General features: G+C 36.1%; 1 protein-coding gene across 1 annotated transcript; it reads left to right on the plus strand.

The window, feature by feature from the left end:
• The first annotated feature begins 556 nt into the window (after nucleotides 1–556).
• On the plus strand, nucleotides 557–8,717 carry LOC106133826 (zinc finger protein 271). The gene is made up of 15 exons (XM_013333660.2): nucleotides 557–1,120; nucleotides 2,002–2,163; nucleotides 2,472–2,550; nucleotides 2,629–2,748; nucleotides 3,099–3,247; nucleotides 3,340–3,472; nucleotides 3,666–3,769; nucleotides 3,841–3,921; nucleotides 5,339–5,464; nucleotides 5,769–5,995; nucleotides 6,306–6,401; nucleotides 6,991–7,148; nucleotides 7,576–7,659; nucleotides 7,803–7,981; nucleotides 8,501–8,717. Exons 1-15 carry the CDS (start codon nucleotides 896–898, stop codon nucleotides 8,612–8,614), a joined length of 2,037 nt encoding a protein of 678 aa, XP_013189114.1. The 5' UTR covers nucleotides 557–895; the 3' UTR covers nucleotides 8,615–8,717.
• Nucleotides 8,718–16,420: the final 7,703 nt, after the last annotated feature.

The following is a 16,420-nucleotide window of genomic DNA, read 5'->3' on the forward strand; positions in this document are numbered from 1 at the left end:
TATTTTTCCACCAACGTCCATAATAAATAGGTTTTACTTACGAAAAATCCGTTTCACAATAATTGTAACGAGGTAGTAAAACTAAGAATAGGGCGTCATTTGATAAATTGATGTCATTGCGTGTATCATAACGACTGTGAGGGATTATTCGACAATAAAATAAAACGCCGTATGGATTCCAGAACTTTAGAAAAAAACCACTCCATCTCTTTCTCATATATGTAGTTAAAGATGACTAAGGGATAGGCTAATATACTTGGAATTCTTATTTTATACGTAGCCTGTCAGTCGTTTTAAGACTGTTCTCTCTTTCTACTCCGTAAGGGATAAAGACGTCATAACATGTATGTGTGAAAAAAAAAACTTTCCTTCATCATTCAGGCCTAATGCCCATCTCTTTTTGAAATTGTTCCTTTTTAAATCGCTGTATATGATTTTACTTCACTCCAAACGACTTTGGGTGAATCACCCATACATGTTATAACGTCTTTATCCCTTACGGAGTAGAAAGAGAGACGTCGATTTTAAAGTCGGCCACAACGTTTGCGTTGTCAAATAGACACAGCATCGAGCAAACTATCTATGATTTATAACGCTCACTTCTACTGTCCGGAGCAACGAGCTGTCAAGTCTAGGAATTATTGGAATTGAATTAGTGTTACTGGTGTGTGTGTGTGTGTCTCCATCGTCCAAGGGTCTCGAGTCCCTGAAATCATAATCTATTCAAACAATTTCGTGTTAAATTAATTTCTTTTTGTCGTCGAAGTTAGTGTTGGGATTGCTACCTACGTTTTAAATGGCATACAGATTTGCCTATTTGTATTTAGTACATCTGTTATTGTTCCCTATTGCCGACCTGACCACGGCCGGACTGAATTTGTTTTGATGATGCTTCATGCAATGGCAGAAAAATTATATTTGCTTCAGAGGCCAGACGTGTGCAATAAATTTATGTGAATATTGTAAAAAAGTAGCGTTTATGATGGCGTCGAATTCCACAATCGGAAATGAAATTATTTGTAGGACTTGTATGGGTAAAGAAGGTTTATTTTCCATATTTGAAATCACCCATGATACCATGACGTTAGACTTATTGATATCTTCAGTTACCGGCGTTCAGGTAAAACATACATAACTCCCAAATATATACATATATCTCTCTATTTTCTCTTGTCTATATATATGTGCTGATCTCTAAATGTTTTTTTTCCTGTTTGTAATGTTGCAAAGAAGGTTTTCTGTAATAAGACGGAGCCTATATACGCTGCTTATTAAAAATATATGTTCATAATTCCAACGCCTTCAAAGGTAGAATATGTATGTGTAAACAGAAACTGTATTTGAATACTTAAAAACCTATAGTAGTAGTAGGTATATTGTAACCATATTCAAGGAATAAATAAATGATTAAATGTACACAAAATATCTTCTAAAGGGTGCATGTCTTGACACTGTAAATGAACTTTTAATGCAAAGTTACGCGCATCTAGCTAGATACCAATATAATAAAATGTAATTAGGTACTATCTTGCTTCACAACTTGCATTTCAGAATATAAAGCAAGTACTAGTTAATTTACGGTAGATTTTTTTATGGGGTGCAGAAAAATTTTGGTGTATCTTACCATCAGTTGCATTTGGTTCTTATAAATAAACTAGCTGTGCCTGTGACTTTGTTCGTGTGGAATAGTTATTTTGGGCATCATTGAAGCCCTAAAAATGAATAATTTTTCCTGTTTTTTTTCACATATTCCATTATTTATTTGCTCCATATAGTTGCTGATGTTATATAGCCTAAAGCCTTCCTCGATAAATGGTCTATTCAATGCAAAAAGAATTTTTCTATTTGAACCAGTAGTTTCAGAGATTATAGTGTTCTAATGAACAAACAAACTCTTCAGCTTTATAATATTAGTATAGCTAAATAAACATTTGTAGTTGTCATACATTATAGGTACCTACTGTTTAAAAATATAAACCTAATATAATATATTTATTTAAGATTGAACAAGGTGATGGGTTGCCATCTACTATATGCCTTAATTGTAAAGAAAAGGCAATTACAGCTTTTGATTTTAAAAGAAAGTCCCAAAATGTAGACAGCACATTAAGGGATTTATTCAAGAAAGAAGAAATTGATACAAATCTTGATGAACAATATGATGTAAGTAACATAATATTTATTGTATGCAATTTGTATTGGAGGTCAAATTTTTAAGGGGCCCAAACTTCTGCTGTAGCTGTTTTGATGAGTATTTGCTGCATTATGCATAGTATTTTGTTACAACTGCTTCAATCAGTAAAATTGTATCAAATGAAAGGGCTTGAATAGTAGAATACTAAACTATGACAAAAATTTTGGTGACAGTGTTTTTTCTTTAATTTAATTATTGTAACAGTAATTTTGTTACTACATTTCCAAATTTCATTTTCTGCTGAACAAATTTGTCTTAATATTAATAACCATTTCAGAACTGTGATGATATAAAAACTGAACTGCATTTGGTTGACAATCCAGACGAGTGCTTAGATGAGTGGGCTGCCATAGATGGTATGGAAATATGGTCACTTTCTAATTTTGTTGCAATCTTTAATATTGAATAAAAACAAGGTTCCTTTAATTTTCCAGCTATTGTCAAGAATGAGAATGTTCCTCATGATAACTCGCATTATGAATGTAAAAATTGTACAGCTGTTTTTGAATCCTTCAAAAAATATCAGCAGCATTTGAGAAAAAAATGTGTGAAAGGTAAATTAAATTCGTTAAGATTATTTTATTTCATTTTTACATAAAAACATCTTTAATAAAAGTAATCCTCCAGGGTGAACAATGGAGGCAACATGTCCAGAATACTGGCAGCATTTCCCCTCTGTTGTGTGAGACTTATATGCTGAGCTGCCAGGTCTCATGTATCCCGTTGCCTTCACGTTGTTAGGTCCTGTAAAAATAATTTTGCATCAGGGCCCCAAGGGTACTAACAAATATGCTAGATATATGAATGTCAACCAGACCCGCATTTTTCCGCCTATTATCTGCTTTTGCCATATGTTAAAGATTTGTATTTTATTAAATAATTGGTGTCTATTTTATTGTTTCAGTTGAGATTGATGATTCTAGCAATAATTATTGCCCACTATGTGGCATATATTACTATGATGCTGTTAGTTTGACAAAGCATATGTGGGAGAGTCACACTGACTTAATGGGGCCAAAGAAAAGAGGAAGACCAAGGAAACTAATGACTGGAGTAAGATATATCGTTACTGTTTGTTTTTAATTTGCAATGAGATTGCATTCTCATCATTATTCATATATAAATTATTTACTTTGATTTTTTAGGCAATAATAAGTAAACTGACTGAAAATGGATTCCACTTAAAGTCTGAAGAGACAAAAAAATATAGTTGTACATTTTGTGATGAAGAATTTAAAACCAAAGAGGATATTCATACTCATCAAAAAGAACATACAGGTATATAATCTTCTAGCTTGTAACTGGACCTGTTTCTTGTATAGATTTACAAAAAAATGTTTAGCACAACTGTCATAACAATTGGTCTTTGTCATAGTGCAGTCATAGTTGTTTTTGTTTAAATAAATAAATAAGATATAGGTAGACATATATGTAATAATAGAATTTGTAATATACATTATTTTATTTACAGATAAGCTGTCATTTTGCCTTTTTTGCAAAAAGACTTATCTTGATAAGAACTACTTTGATAGTCATGTATGCATTATTAATAGGAATAGTCAAAAGGGTGACCAGGTCAGTGTAATATTTTGTAGCTATTGTTATGTGTGCTTTCTATTTATGACGATTGAAATTAAATATTTCAGGATCCTGATGAGGAGAAAAGTAAACAAGACTTTATGAGTGAAATCACCTTCCAAGAGTTGTTAGGTCCATATGACTCTGAGGTTTGTGCATTTTGTTTAGTAATAAACATACGAGGGTGAATCCAAAAGTTCGTGCCCTTACCAAGAAAACAATTTTTTTTAAAGAGAAATATTTTTATTTTTCGTCATAATCACCGTTTCGTTCAATGCACTTTTACCATCTCTCCTGCAATTTATTAATACCTTCGAAAAAAAATGATTCCTCAAGGTCGTCAAAATACTCGTTCCCCGCAGCTATCACCTCGTCATTATTAGAAAATTTTGATCCTCCCAAGTGTTTTTTTTTAATTCGGAAAGAGGTGATTGTCCGACGGAGCCAAATCCGGCGAATAAGGAGGGCGTGGCAGCAGTTCGAAACCACAGTCGTGAATTCAGCCATTGATTCTGCTGAGGTGTGAACGCGGGCATTGTCCTGGATAAACTAATTTTTTTTTACTGATCATTCCCGGTCGTATTTCCTTTATTTTTGCTCTTAATTGTCTCAGCAGGTTACAGTAATATTTAGAATTGTTTCACCCTTTGGTAAATAATCTACCAATATAACCCCCCTTGCATCCCAAAAAACAGATGCCATAACTTTGTTTGTTGACAACACTGCCTTTGCCTTCTTGGGAGTCGGTGAACCGGACCGCTTCCATTGTTTAGACTGCTGCTTCGACTCGGGAGTATAGTGATGAATCCAGCTTTCATCCATAGTTACAAATCGTGACAAAAAATCATCAGGATCGGACTCAAACAGCTCCAAACAGTCACAGAAATGGTGAAACGAACCCTTTTCTGGTCAGCTGAAAGCAATCTCGGCACCCATCTCGCCGACACCTTGTGAAAACCTAAATCTTGAGTTATAATATTTTGTACTCGTCCATAACTTATGCCAGTGATCTCAGCAATATTATTAATGGTTAATCGTCGGTTTCCTAATATAAGATCACAAATTTTATCCACGTTTTCCTAAGTCGTGGACGTTGATGGCCGACCACTTCTGGGTTCGTCTTCCGGACTCTACTGTTTCAATTCAGCTACCCACTTTTTTACACACGAATATGACGGAGCAGATTGTACTAATGTGTTAACCATATCTTCATGGATTTCCTTTGGCGTTTACCCCTTCTTATACAGTTCAATTTTTTCCATAGTAAGAAAACTTCACGACTTGCTTTGCACAAAAAAATATTAAACAAATACAGAGAAATGTATCCAATTGCAAATTTGCACGCTTACTACTAAATATATAAGCTACAAAATGAAGGTAGAAAAAAGTTATAGACATTTATTTACTAGGTGAGGCCACGAACTTTAGGATTCACCCTCATACATTCATACATTTACACTTTCGTTTTTATATAAGTTAAAAATGAAAGTAAGAATAATGACGTTAATGTGTTCGATAAAATCAAAATGTATAAATAATGGTCGTTAAACAACTTATTGTTTATAGGAAAACGATTGCATATTAACAGTATGTCCAGTATGTACCGGGGTGTTCCGATCCGAAGACGCTCTCGCCGTTCATACAGACACCGAACATCCCGAGCTCTCACTTAGGTGTAATTTGTGCTCAAAGGTAATCTCTACATATAAGCATACAATCCCGTTTTTATTTCTACAGTCTTTAGTTTAAGGCTTGACCACACCAAACGCAGGCGAGGAGCAGCGCAGTTTGAAAGCGGACCGCACCAAGTTGTCATAAAAGAAACTTTACAGTGGTCATAATACGGCACAGCGGCAGAGCAGTTTTAATTTAATGTGTGACAAGTTCGAAGAGTTTCTGGCATCACAACTTAGTGCGAGTTGGCTTTCAAACTGCACTGCTTCTGACCTGCGTTTGGTGTGCTCGAGCATTAAGTATATAGTTTTTTTAATCGCAGATGTTTGCTACGGTAAAGTCTGCAAGTCGCCATAGAAATATTTGTAAGCAGATTGAACGAAAATTCAGATGTAGCACATGCGGACTTAAATTTGCTTACGAATTGTCGCTCAACAAACATATTCTGCGATACCATGAGGGTGAAAGTGTTTCAGTTACCTTCATAGATGGTAAATCAAAGGAAACGAGAAAATACCAATGCGATGATTGCGATAAATTTTTTGACAGGTATAAGATTCATTTTATTTTAGAAGTTTATAACTCATAGTTCAGTGTATTTATGAGCTATTCAGTCTATAAATAATGTGAAATGCACTTCTAGGTGGGTTCCCAGTTTATTTTTCTTATTAACAATTGCTGCATGGTACAAAGTTGAGTACGTTGCATTTTAATACAAAGTTTTCCATTGTAAATATAGGTCCCATCTGTGTTTCTAAATAAAAATAACACGAGTTAATTTTCAGTTTATGTATTTTATTTACTGCAGTAACCAATTATAATCAAAATATGTAAGTGTTGAAAAAACTATTTTTTTTAGAAAACAAGCTCTCGTTCGACACTCCAAAATACATTCCGATAAATTGCATGAATGTGAAGTATGTAAGAAGAAATTTAATAGAAGTGATAATTTGAGGTAAGTGCTGTACTTAATAATACTTATACTTCGGCTGTGAAATAATACTGCATTGTCCGACCACAGCGGAAACTACTTAGCGTAGAAAGTAGAAATTTGGCATGAAGGTTCCTTAGGGAATGCAGCCGAGAGGATTTTGGGAAATTCCCGCAGGAATGGGAATTTACGGGATATTTCTTTTTAAGTGTGCGGAGCCGCGGGCGTTCCCCTAGTATATATACCTAATATTGACGTTATTTTGTTAAATGAATAAATTAAAAACTACTAGACTGGGTTTGAAAATATTTGGCACAGAGCTAGTAAAAAAATTGTGGAGTATCCATATGAAACCTTTTTTCTGAAAGTCCTACTGGGGCAAAATGCAAATAATTATTTTATTTACTAATCATTAAGATTTTTGTTCCATACATTCTATCTGAAAGTATGTAATAAAAGCTGTTTATATATCTATATCTATACAAGTCGAATGTTGAGACTTACCAGGCGGCACCTGCCTATAAATAGAGTAGGTAATGCTAAAGGGCAAAGTGACGTATATGGTACTTTCCCCTTCAGTTTTCAGCGACATTATTATTATATTTCATTATAGATCTCACAAACGGATACACGAACCTAGAGATAAATCGAAAGTTACCACCTGCTTATGTTTGTATTGCGGTCGCAGTTTTAACAACTCGTCAAATCTCATCGTGCACATGCGCCGTCATACTGGTGAAAAGCCATATAAATGTGATTTTTGCGGCAAGGGTATGTATTTATTATGATATATATATTTTATTTTACATTAATATTAACAAATGAATGGCACATACATAAAATTATAAATTTACGATTGAAACACATTCAGAATACTGAAAGAAACGAGAACGTACATTTATTTCTAACTACTTTCACTCGTGTCACATCAACAGATTACTAAGAAAGTTAAAAAAAGGGCTTTATGAAAAAAAGCCTCGGACGACGTGTAAACAAAGTGTATGTGCCCAGTGGCCATTGCCAATACCACAAAACATTGCCAATACCACAAAATATAATTTGAAAATGATGAAAAGAAAAATGTATATGCGTAGGTATATTTTTGAATATAGTTTACCAGGATGGTTATATTTTTATTGTTTGAGGAATTTGCTTATTACATATCTTGAGTGTAGTATATCTTTCTCTCATATTTCAGGATTTCCACGGTCTTCGGATCTACAATGTCACAGGCGATCGCATACTGGTGAAAAACCTTGTATCTGTGGAGTTTGTGGAAAAGGTAATATTAAACAAAAGTAAATGATTTTTATGCAATCATTTTTTTTAATTTTGTGGAGATAATAAGTTGCCTACATTGTAAGCGAACGCCAAGATCTTCGTTGGCATTCTTTCCCCCGCGGTAACTTACAAACTGAATTTCAGGATTTTCACGCAGCAACAAATTGTCCCGTCACATGCGCGTCCATACTGGCGTCAAGCCGTACAAGTGCACTTACTGCGGGAAAGCGTTCTCGCAGAGCAACGACCTCACGCTGCATGTCAGGAGGCATACCGGTGATAAACCCTACATATGCGAAGTCTGCGGGGACAGATTTATTCAGGTATGTATATGTTTTGTCACAGAATTTTTATCAAAAACGCGTCAACGCCATCTACCAAAAGCGACGAATTTAGTGCCGCCAATAAAAGAATACAGGATTTTCGCCAATCCCACAGGACTATAGTTGACGAGTGATGAAAGTTACCTTATGACCTTTTCCAGACTCTCAATTATATATACGAAATATTTCAAGAAGATTAATTCAGTAGATAGCCGGTGAAGAGGTAACAAACAAATAAACTTAATTTGGCATTATAATATTCGTTGGGATTTGGTCTTACTTGAAAGTTTTTATCTCCATCCTTTATCGTTATGATAATGAGCCATATCCATCCTTCCTCTGCCAACAGCACATAAACCTTTCCAGATTTTCTTCAAATTGGCCTCTATTACTGCCTCATAGAATTCAATGTACGTACATGCGGACTGTATATTTATTGCCAACCGACTCTCTAACTTTAAGAGTAAAAAGCGTGAGGAAACTGTGTATGTTAATTAAAGCTTTCTTAAAAATTTTCAGGGTACGGCGTTGCATAATCACAGACGTACTCATGGACATTTTCCAGAATCAGCATCGGTTACACAGTTACCATCTATAACATACACTGTTCAGCGCTTAAATACTCAAGAATGAAAATAAAAAAGTAAAATGCCACAACTAAGTATTATGTTCACTTCATACCATTATCTGGTAAACATTTTTATCATTGTTTATATTATATATCTATTTAAATATACATGGTTCGTTTTTAATTTATTCCTTTTTGCCTACACCTCCGGGAAAGCCGTGATATTATTTCACGTTCCTCGTGGACCAATTTTTGAACCATACCATATATATATATATATATATATATATATATATTATGTAATAAGTAGTCATTTTAAAATAACTAGTAGTTAAATCTTTGCTTTGGGGTGTGTAGATGTAACAAAATAAGTGTAAATCGTGGCATTTCAGATGTCGATTCTACGACACCGTCCAAGAACTGACTTCAATTATAATTGAAGTCAGTTCTTATTTCCAAACACCAATATATCAGCATGTTGGAGATGATAATTATCAGCATGTTGAAGAATAATTAATGTTGTAGCTCCCAAACCTAGTCCAAGAATTATTAATTATATTCGTAACATTTCTTCTTAAATTTTAAGAGCTAATTCTTCTTCTTAATCTGACACAAAATTTGGATACAAATTTGAAATTTTGTCACTAATTTATTTCTGCTCTAAGGTTGCAAATGCAAATCCTAAACTTATACTTCTTTCTGAAAAATAATACTGGTTGCTGACACATAAATATTGTTTATGGTGCAAAAAATCCATTGATCGAAAAAATTTCTTGACACCGTTGGCAGTTGATAAAATGTCAACCCAGAACGCATATCAGATATAAATATGATCAATATCATAATGTGATGTTAGACTAAATTGTGTAACATAGGTTGGATTAGGTATCTTTCCGTGTTGGTACTTTCAATTGTTTGGTGGCGTTCAATTCATGTGAAATATCTTCGTATATACTTACATATAATATCATGTAGGTATAACCTGAACATTTATTGATGCTTTTCGTTTAGCAACAGCACCGTTTGGCTGTGTTGACGGCCATGGTCGTTTAGGGCGTCATGCCGCCCTTAGTAATAAAACCATCCGGGTTCCTACTGTTTAAGCCGTTTTTATCAAACGGATGATGTGACAAAGAAACTGGATGGTATGTCTGTTGCCCCGTAGATTGCGGTAGCCATTGTGGTGTGATGAGTGGTAGTAGGTATCGGTCATACCTATACCTATATTTGAATGCTCATTTCATGACCGGAGGGCTGCTTCGCGTGGTGAAATTGTGAAAAACGTAATAATAACTTTAACTTTACAAACAACGCTTTGAATATTTCTCAACCCCCTTTCTGGAAAAAATAATAATTTTATTTCCATTTGTGTATTGAAAATCACGTTTATTCCAGTCCTACATACATACATAAAATCACGCCTCTTTCCCGGAGGGGTAGGCAGAGACTACCTCTTTCCACTTGCCACGATCTCTGCGTACTTCCACATTCATAACTCTCTTCATGCAAGCTCGGCGGTTTCGGGTACTTTTGACCTGACCCTTTACCAGGTATCTAGTCCTGCCGGTAGTGTAACTGTTTGATATTTTTTTCCAAATTGTTATACCGACGGATCGAAGTATTCGGTAGCATCGCGGATTTTTTTCCAAATAATTCCATTTGTTCATTGAATATCATGAAATTTATACTTTCTTCCTATCACTGCTGGACGAAGAATGTTGCATGGAGCTGTTATTCTAATAAGTAAGCAATTTTTGCTCAATTTTTTTGGGTAATATTTGTTTTCATTATTATGAATAACGTTTTCATTATTTTGAATAACTGCATCATCCATGCCAAATAAATTCTGCATCAGTATGAAAAATTTTCAATAGTCGCACATTGGTTACGTTATTTGTCGTTTTGCAATTTTGATTTAATGTATTGTGCCATGCTATGCCTCCGCACAATTTGTTGTTCGGTGACTCTCGCCAAAAACACACCAGAAATCAATGTCGTAATTCTTTAACCGAGTTTCTGGAAAAACGTCATGAAATTAGACATATAAACTATTTTAGTAAGGTAATTTTTCCTGATCATCTGTATATGTCCATCTCTCTCTAATATGCGTATTAGAAAGAAGTGGCAAATCACTGCACAATCCAACCACTCTTCTCGCCAGTTTGTCTTTAACTAAATCAAAGGACCTTTTCTTCCATACGCTATTTGAGAAATCTGTAGGTATAGCAACCTCTTAATCAGCTGTTGGAAACACGTTTTGAATAGCCTCTTCAAAATCACCAATAAATTTAAGACGTTCCTATCCAGATTTTGCTTTTAATTGAATATATGATCTCAAATAATACGATGTCACTCTCATGTCAGACATTAATACATATACTATGTGAAAAACGTTTGATTCATTTTCACTTCTATCAAAAATGTTGAAAAAATCTGTTTTGTGAACAAAAAACCAAAATACTTCGTCATTACAATTGTAGTCTTCTAACAAAAATGATGTACGAGGGCGGCACTGAAAATTTCGGGAATCTAGGAAGTGACACAACATTACTATTAAAAAATATATTTATTGCTTTTCGAAGTATTCTTCGCGAAATTTGTGATGCTTTTTACCATACGATGGAACCAATCATTGAAGCAAGCATTCCATTCGGAAGTTGGGGTCTCCAAAATGGCCGTTTTGTTTTGTCGCCTACAAAATCCCTCAGTCCACAGCTTCTTCAGGTGATGAAAATCTCTGACCACGCAATTTATTATTTTTTTTAGGGAAAGTATAGAAATCATTAGGGCTTAGGTCGGGGCTGTACGGCGGATGGTCTAATAATTCTATATTTTCTTGCGCCAAAAACTCTTTTGTTCTGTGCGCGGTGTGAAAACTCGCATTGTCGTGATGTAGGATGATGCGGCGGTTGCAGCTCTCTTTACGGAGTTCAGAAACAACCTGTGGCAAACAAATGCTACCATGCCTATCACTTTGCATTAACCGTTCTTTGTCCCTCAAGAGCAATAGGCGCAACATGGCCGATTTTGGAGACAAATGTTGCAAGATTATTTGTATTTGACTCATGCCAATGTCTAAAGTTGCCTGAATTTCACGGTATGTCAAATGTCGCTCTTCCTCAATAAAACTAATTAATGAAAAAAAAAAGATAAAACTACAAATAAGCCAAAATATTAAACTTACACTTATTTATAAAAGTCCCGGCAGATCGGAGTCTTGAGGTAAAGTGCCTGGAAGGCTGGCAGCATTGCCACGTTGAATGGCAATGCTTATATTTTGAGCGAAATAAAGACCAGCCCTCTGGTCACGAGTAACCTCGACAATTTTTCGGGCGATGATGTCGTAAAATTTATGTGCAGAAGGCCCCAGTCTCAACCCCAAACGGCTCAAATATGTAGTTATTCCCATAGCTGCATATTTACGCCGTTTGAGGTCTTCTGCAATTTCCGCAGCTGAGCCGGCCTTGGTCCCGGTGGTTTGGAGGTGGGACTGTGCCAAGGTGTCCACACAAGTGAGAGTGGAGTGTGGACGTCCCAATTTCCAAGGCACGAGGGTCATTCCATCAGGTTTCTTGCCATCATCACGAGCCAAACCGTTGGGTTCTAGAATTGCAGGAATGTTGATAGTGGCAAGAGCCCGATGAATAATGCTGTTTACAGCAGCGTGTCGACTCAAACGGCCGGCGCTTCTGCGGCAAGAAAGGTCATGGTGGCCCAGCACATCGACGTCATCGCCGCAAGGAAAACGATGCGGGACTGTGCATGCGGCACCTAACCCTGAGTGATGTCGCTAGGCGGAATCATCGTCGAGTAAGGTCCCAAGGTTTACGGAAGGTAATGTTTGAAGCCAAAGCCCGGACTCCCATTGTGCAACGGCCAGGAGTCGAGCCCGCTCTGTAGAATTCACAGATGATTCCCCTTATTTAATCTGAGCTGAACTACAGAGAGGCCGATCCCAAAACTTTTGCACAGAAGTGTGTTCCGGAATTTCGAAATTTGGACATCGACTCTTCCATTCATTCTTGACCTCTGAAACAAAACTAATGTTTTAAAATTTTCTTGAACAAACTGTCAATGCTATAAACAGGACAAGAATGCTGGCAAGGCGATGCTTGAAATATAGTTTTTCTAAAAATGGATGAATGGCCAGGCTGAAAATGGCTGGTCCAAGAGGATCACCTTGCTGACAGCCAACACAGGAATGAAGGAAGTTACAGCAAGCATAAATTCTAAATAAAACATTAATTTAGAATTTATGCTCTAACATTGCCAGATATATTTATTAATGGAAATTCTTTCATTCACTTGTGTAAGCAAAGTGGTGCTGTCCACAAAATTAAAAGCGTTCTTAACATCCACATTCAAGAGAACCTTACCTTCCTGATTATCTAAAATAGAACAAAGGGAATGAACGGCGGCTTCACATCCACCCTTAATACCGAAACCTAATTGAATCCGTTGGAAGTAGTCACTAAGGGTGGATGTAATGGCCCTGCAACAAATCTTGGATGTAAGGCGTCTATATGCAGTGCCAACCGCTATGGGCCTAATGCCTCCGTCCTTTTTTTTATCGCACATAAATTTACACCATAGAGCTCATCGCAAATTTCCTCAGCAACTTCTCCAGAGAGCATGAGGTTCTGAAGTTTGTTAGTTATAATAACTTCCCTATTATTTAATATTATAAACATGCAGTGCAGAGTACATTTTTTTTATCCAAGGATTGATGATGACAAAACATTCAGTGACATAGAACCAGTTTTTTATATTTAAACTGTAATATAGATGTATAAACTCTTTTCTTGTATCAGCACACAATATGCCCCCTTAGTCTATATAAAACTATGACACCTGTAACTATAACATTTTATAGTAGGTCAGTATAGACAAGCCCTTAGGTTGTAACCACCCAAAGCCACATTCTGCACATCCAAACACTAGCAGTCTCTATCCTTTCACATCTGCCTAACTGTAAAATAAAACCATAGCAAAATATAACTAACCACTACTTTACATACTTGACTAAACATAAATCATTCAAAAAACTTTTAACTCTAGATCCATGCAAAGACTTCGTCATAATGTCTGCTAACATTATATTTGTAGGCATGTATTCTGGTAATACATTTTTATTAAATATCGCCTCACGAATAAAATCGTACCTTATATCAATATGTTTAGTCCGGTTGTGGTTAACTTGGTTACATGCGATCTTCAACACAGATTGTATAATACAACCGGACCACTATGCTGTATAATACTAGAAAGCAGTCGCTTAAGATAAATTGCCTCTTTAGCAGCATGTGACAGCCCTGCATACTCAGCTTCTGTAGTGGACAGTCCCAACATATTAAATTACAGCCGAATTTAAATATTATTCCAGTATTGACAATTGGGCCGTCCCAATTGTCCCAACCATTCCACCAACTGTTCCTTTTCATGAATTTATATCTCACCTTAAAAATAGCACTCCTATAGTTAAAAGAATCCCCAAGTTCGATTACAAGTAGCATCTACACTATGTACCGATATTAAGAACGTTGTCCAAGCATTAAGTTTTGTTGTAAGTTTATGGACTCTTTTGATTTTTGGCATTGTTCGGTTGCTATGGTTTTTTATCTTTGTTATTAGTTGGTAAGATGGAGGAATAAATTTTTCTTTTTTAGTTCGCCTAGGACACGGTATTTTTATTTAATTGGACCCTTATTGAACAAACGTTGTCTCTCAAAATTCTGTTGAGGCCTGGGAGCATTTACTCACCGTCCCTTATCGGATTTTACATGTTGCCAATTCACACCCATCATCTCTCTCGACTCTTATATATTCATTACGTACGAGGGTCAAACTGAAAGTTCTTAGAAAATCAAAAACTGAGCGTTCTACTATAATATTAGATTTATTATATCTTTTCAAAATAGTGTCCCTTTACGTCAATACATCGCTGCATCCGATGGAACCATTGGGAGAAGCACCTTGCCCACTCTTCCTTAGGTGTCTCTTCGACGGCCCTTTCAAACGTAGCGACTGCTTCCTCAGCGTTCACGAAACGTTTACCGCGATGTTTTTCTTTTATTTTGGGGAATAAAAAGAAATCACAAGGTGCAAGGTCGGGGCTGTATGGCGGGTGATCCAGTAATTCCACATTTGATGTCTAAAAAGTCGATGGTTCGCCTGGCGGTATGCGCCGAGGCGTTGTCGTGATGAAGGAGGATTCTGCTGCGAGGTCGTTTCTCCCGAACTTTTTCAAAGACAAGTGGCAAACAAATATTGGTGTACCACTCTGCATTAACTGTTTTTTGATCCTCTAATACAATTGTTGCATAATGGCCTGTCCTTCCAAATAACTAAGCCACCATCTTTTTTCCCACACTTCGACCTCTCTTCACTTTGAGTCACCTCTTTTAAATTTTTCAATCATTTCACGGCACCAATTAACACGACGGAGTTTTTGGGCCTCAGTCAAATTATGGGGTATCCACCGGGCATAAAGCTTCCTGACCTCTAAATGTATGGAGGATTTAATGGATTTGGCTCATACCAATGCCTAGACTTGTCCGAATCTGCTGATAGGTAACTCTTTTGTCAGCCTCTATCATACGCCGCACAACACTGATGTTTTCTTCAGTCGTCGCCGTAGAAGGCCGTCTCTCACGCAGATCATCGGTGAGATTAGACCGACCACGCTTAAATTCATTGAACTAGTTGTAAACAGTGGCACGAAATGGGGCTTCATTATGAAAGGCCAATCGAAGTCTATTGTAACTTTCTTGTTGAGTTAATTTACACCGAAAGTCATAAAAAATCATTGCACGAAATTTTCTGGCGTTTAATTCATATTTTTGGCACCAATTATTTTCACTTTGCCGCCAAATTGCAAAAATAATGACAATTGAATGAAATTTTTACTCATTATCATTGCTAAAGAGTTCCATTTTTGAAATCCAAATATTTTTATTTTATTATAAAAATAACAAATGGCCAGTTCTAAAAACTTTCAGTGTTGCCCTCGTATTTTAACAATTCTTGTCACTCCACATATCCATCGTAACATTCGCATCTCATTTGCATGCAGTTTCCTTTCATCCGTCGCTTTCGTTGAAATTGAAAAGGTTCAACTGCAAACGATCACGAGATGGAGAGAACGGCTGTTGTGGATTTTGGAGATATGAGTTTTAAGACATTTAAAAAGCGAGTCTGGAAGCATTGAGAACACCGAGATGAGACCTCTCATGAACCCTCAGATGAGGCAGACCCTACCTGGATATCACTCGATAATGCATCCTCGTACTCTTCGTCAGATGACGGCATTACAAACTGGGTAAATTATTAAAATACTCTTATATACAAATAATGATAGAAAATACAAAAAAAAAAGGAAATAACTTATAATGACAATGTTTAACAATGACCGACACTATGAATAAACAATAATAAAATCTTTGCTTTTGACCATTGACATCTCTTTTTCACTCACGCATAGACCGTAGGTACTTCTTCATCTTACGTACATCTTGAGTTTAATGATTTTAGATTGTTGAGCCCAACGGACAAGTTTATGCCCGCGTCCATACTGTTTCCCATAGATTGCTTCAGACAGACACCTCTCAATATTTGAACCTCAATTCTAGCATTAGGCCAAATAGTTGTGGCCTGTCAAAGTGTCAATCTTTCAAGACTGCTTGCTCTGTCTACCTTTGCTTTTCTACCCGCACTCGTCCAAGTTAATAAACTTGTCTCATCCGATGGCTTCTTCCCCCGTGACGTACTCCCAGTAGTCACATTTTATTAATAAAGCCTCATTGTTGGGGAGAAAAGTATAGTTAATGATTAAACGAACTTACCTGTACAAAAAAAATAAAATAAACATTAGA

The sequence above is a fragment of the Amyelois transitella genome, chromosome Z, assembly GCF_032362555.1.
Source record: "Amyelois transitella isolate CPQ chromosome Z, ilAmyTran1.1, whole genome shotgun sequence".
NCBI classification, from domain to species: Eukaryota; Metazoa; Arthropoda; class Insecta; order Lepidoptera; family Pyralidae; genus Amyelois; species Amyelois transitella.

Bases quoted from the DNA above. Each gene is read 5' to 3' on its own strand.
- LOC106133826 (XM_013333660.2), top strand. From the start codon at position 896: ATGCAATGGCAGAAAAATTATATTTGCTTCAGAGGCCAGACGTGTGCA. The intron at 2,749-3,098 runs GTAAATTAAATT...TTATTGTTTCAG, and splicing joins GAGAAAAAAATGTGTGAAAG to TTGAGATTGATGATTCTAGC. The intron at 7,982-8,500 runs GTATGTATATGT...AAAAATTTTCAG, and splicing joins GCGGGGACAGATTTATTCAG to GGTACGGCGTTGCATAATCA.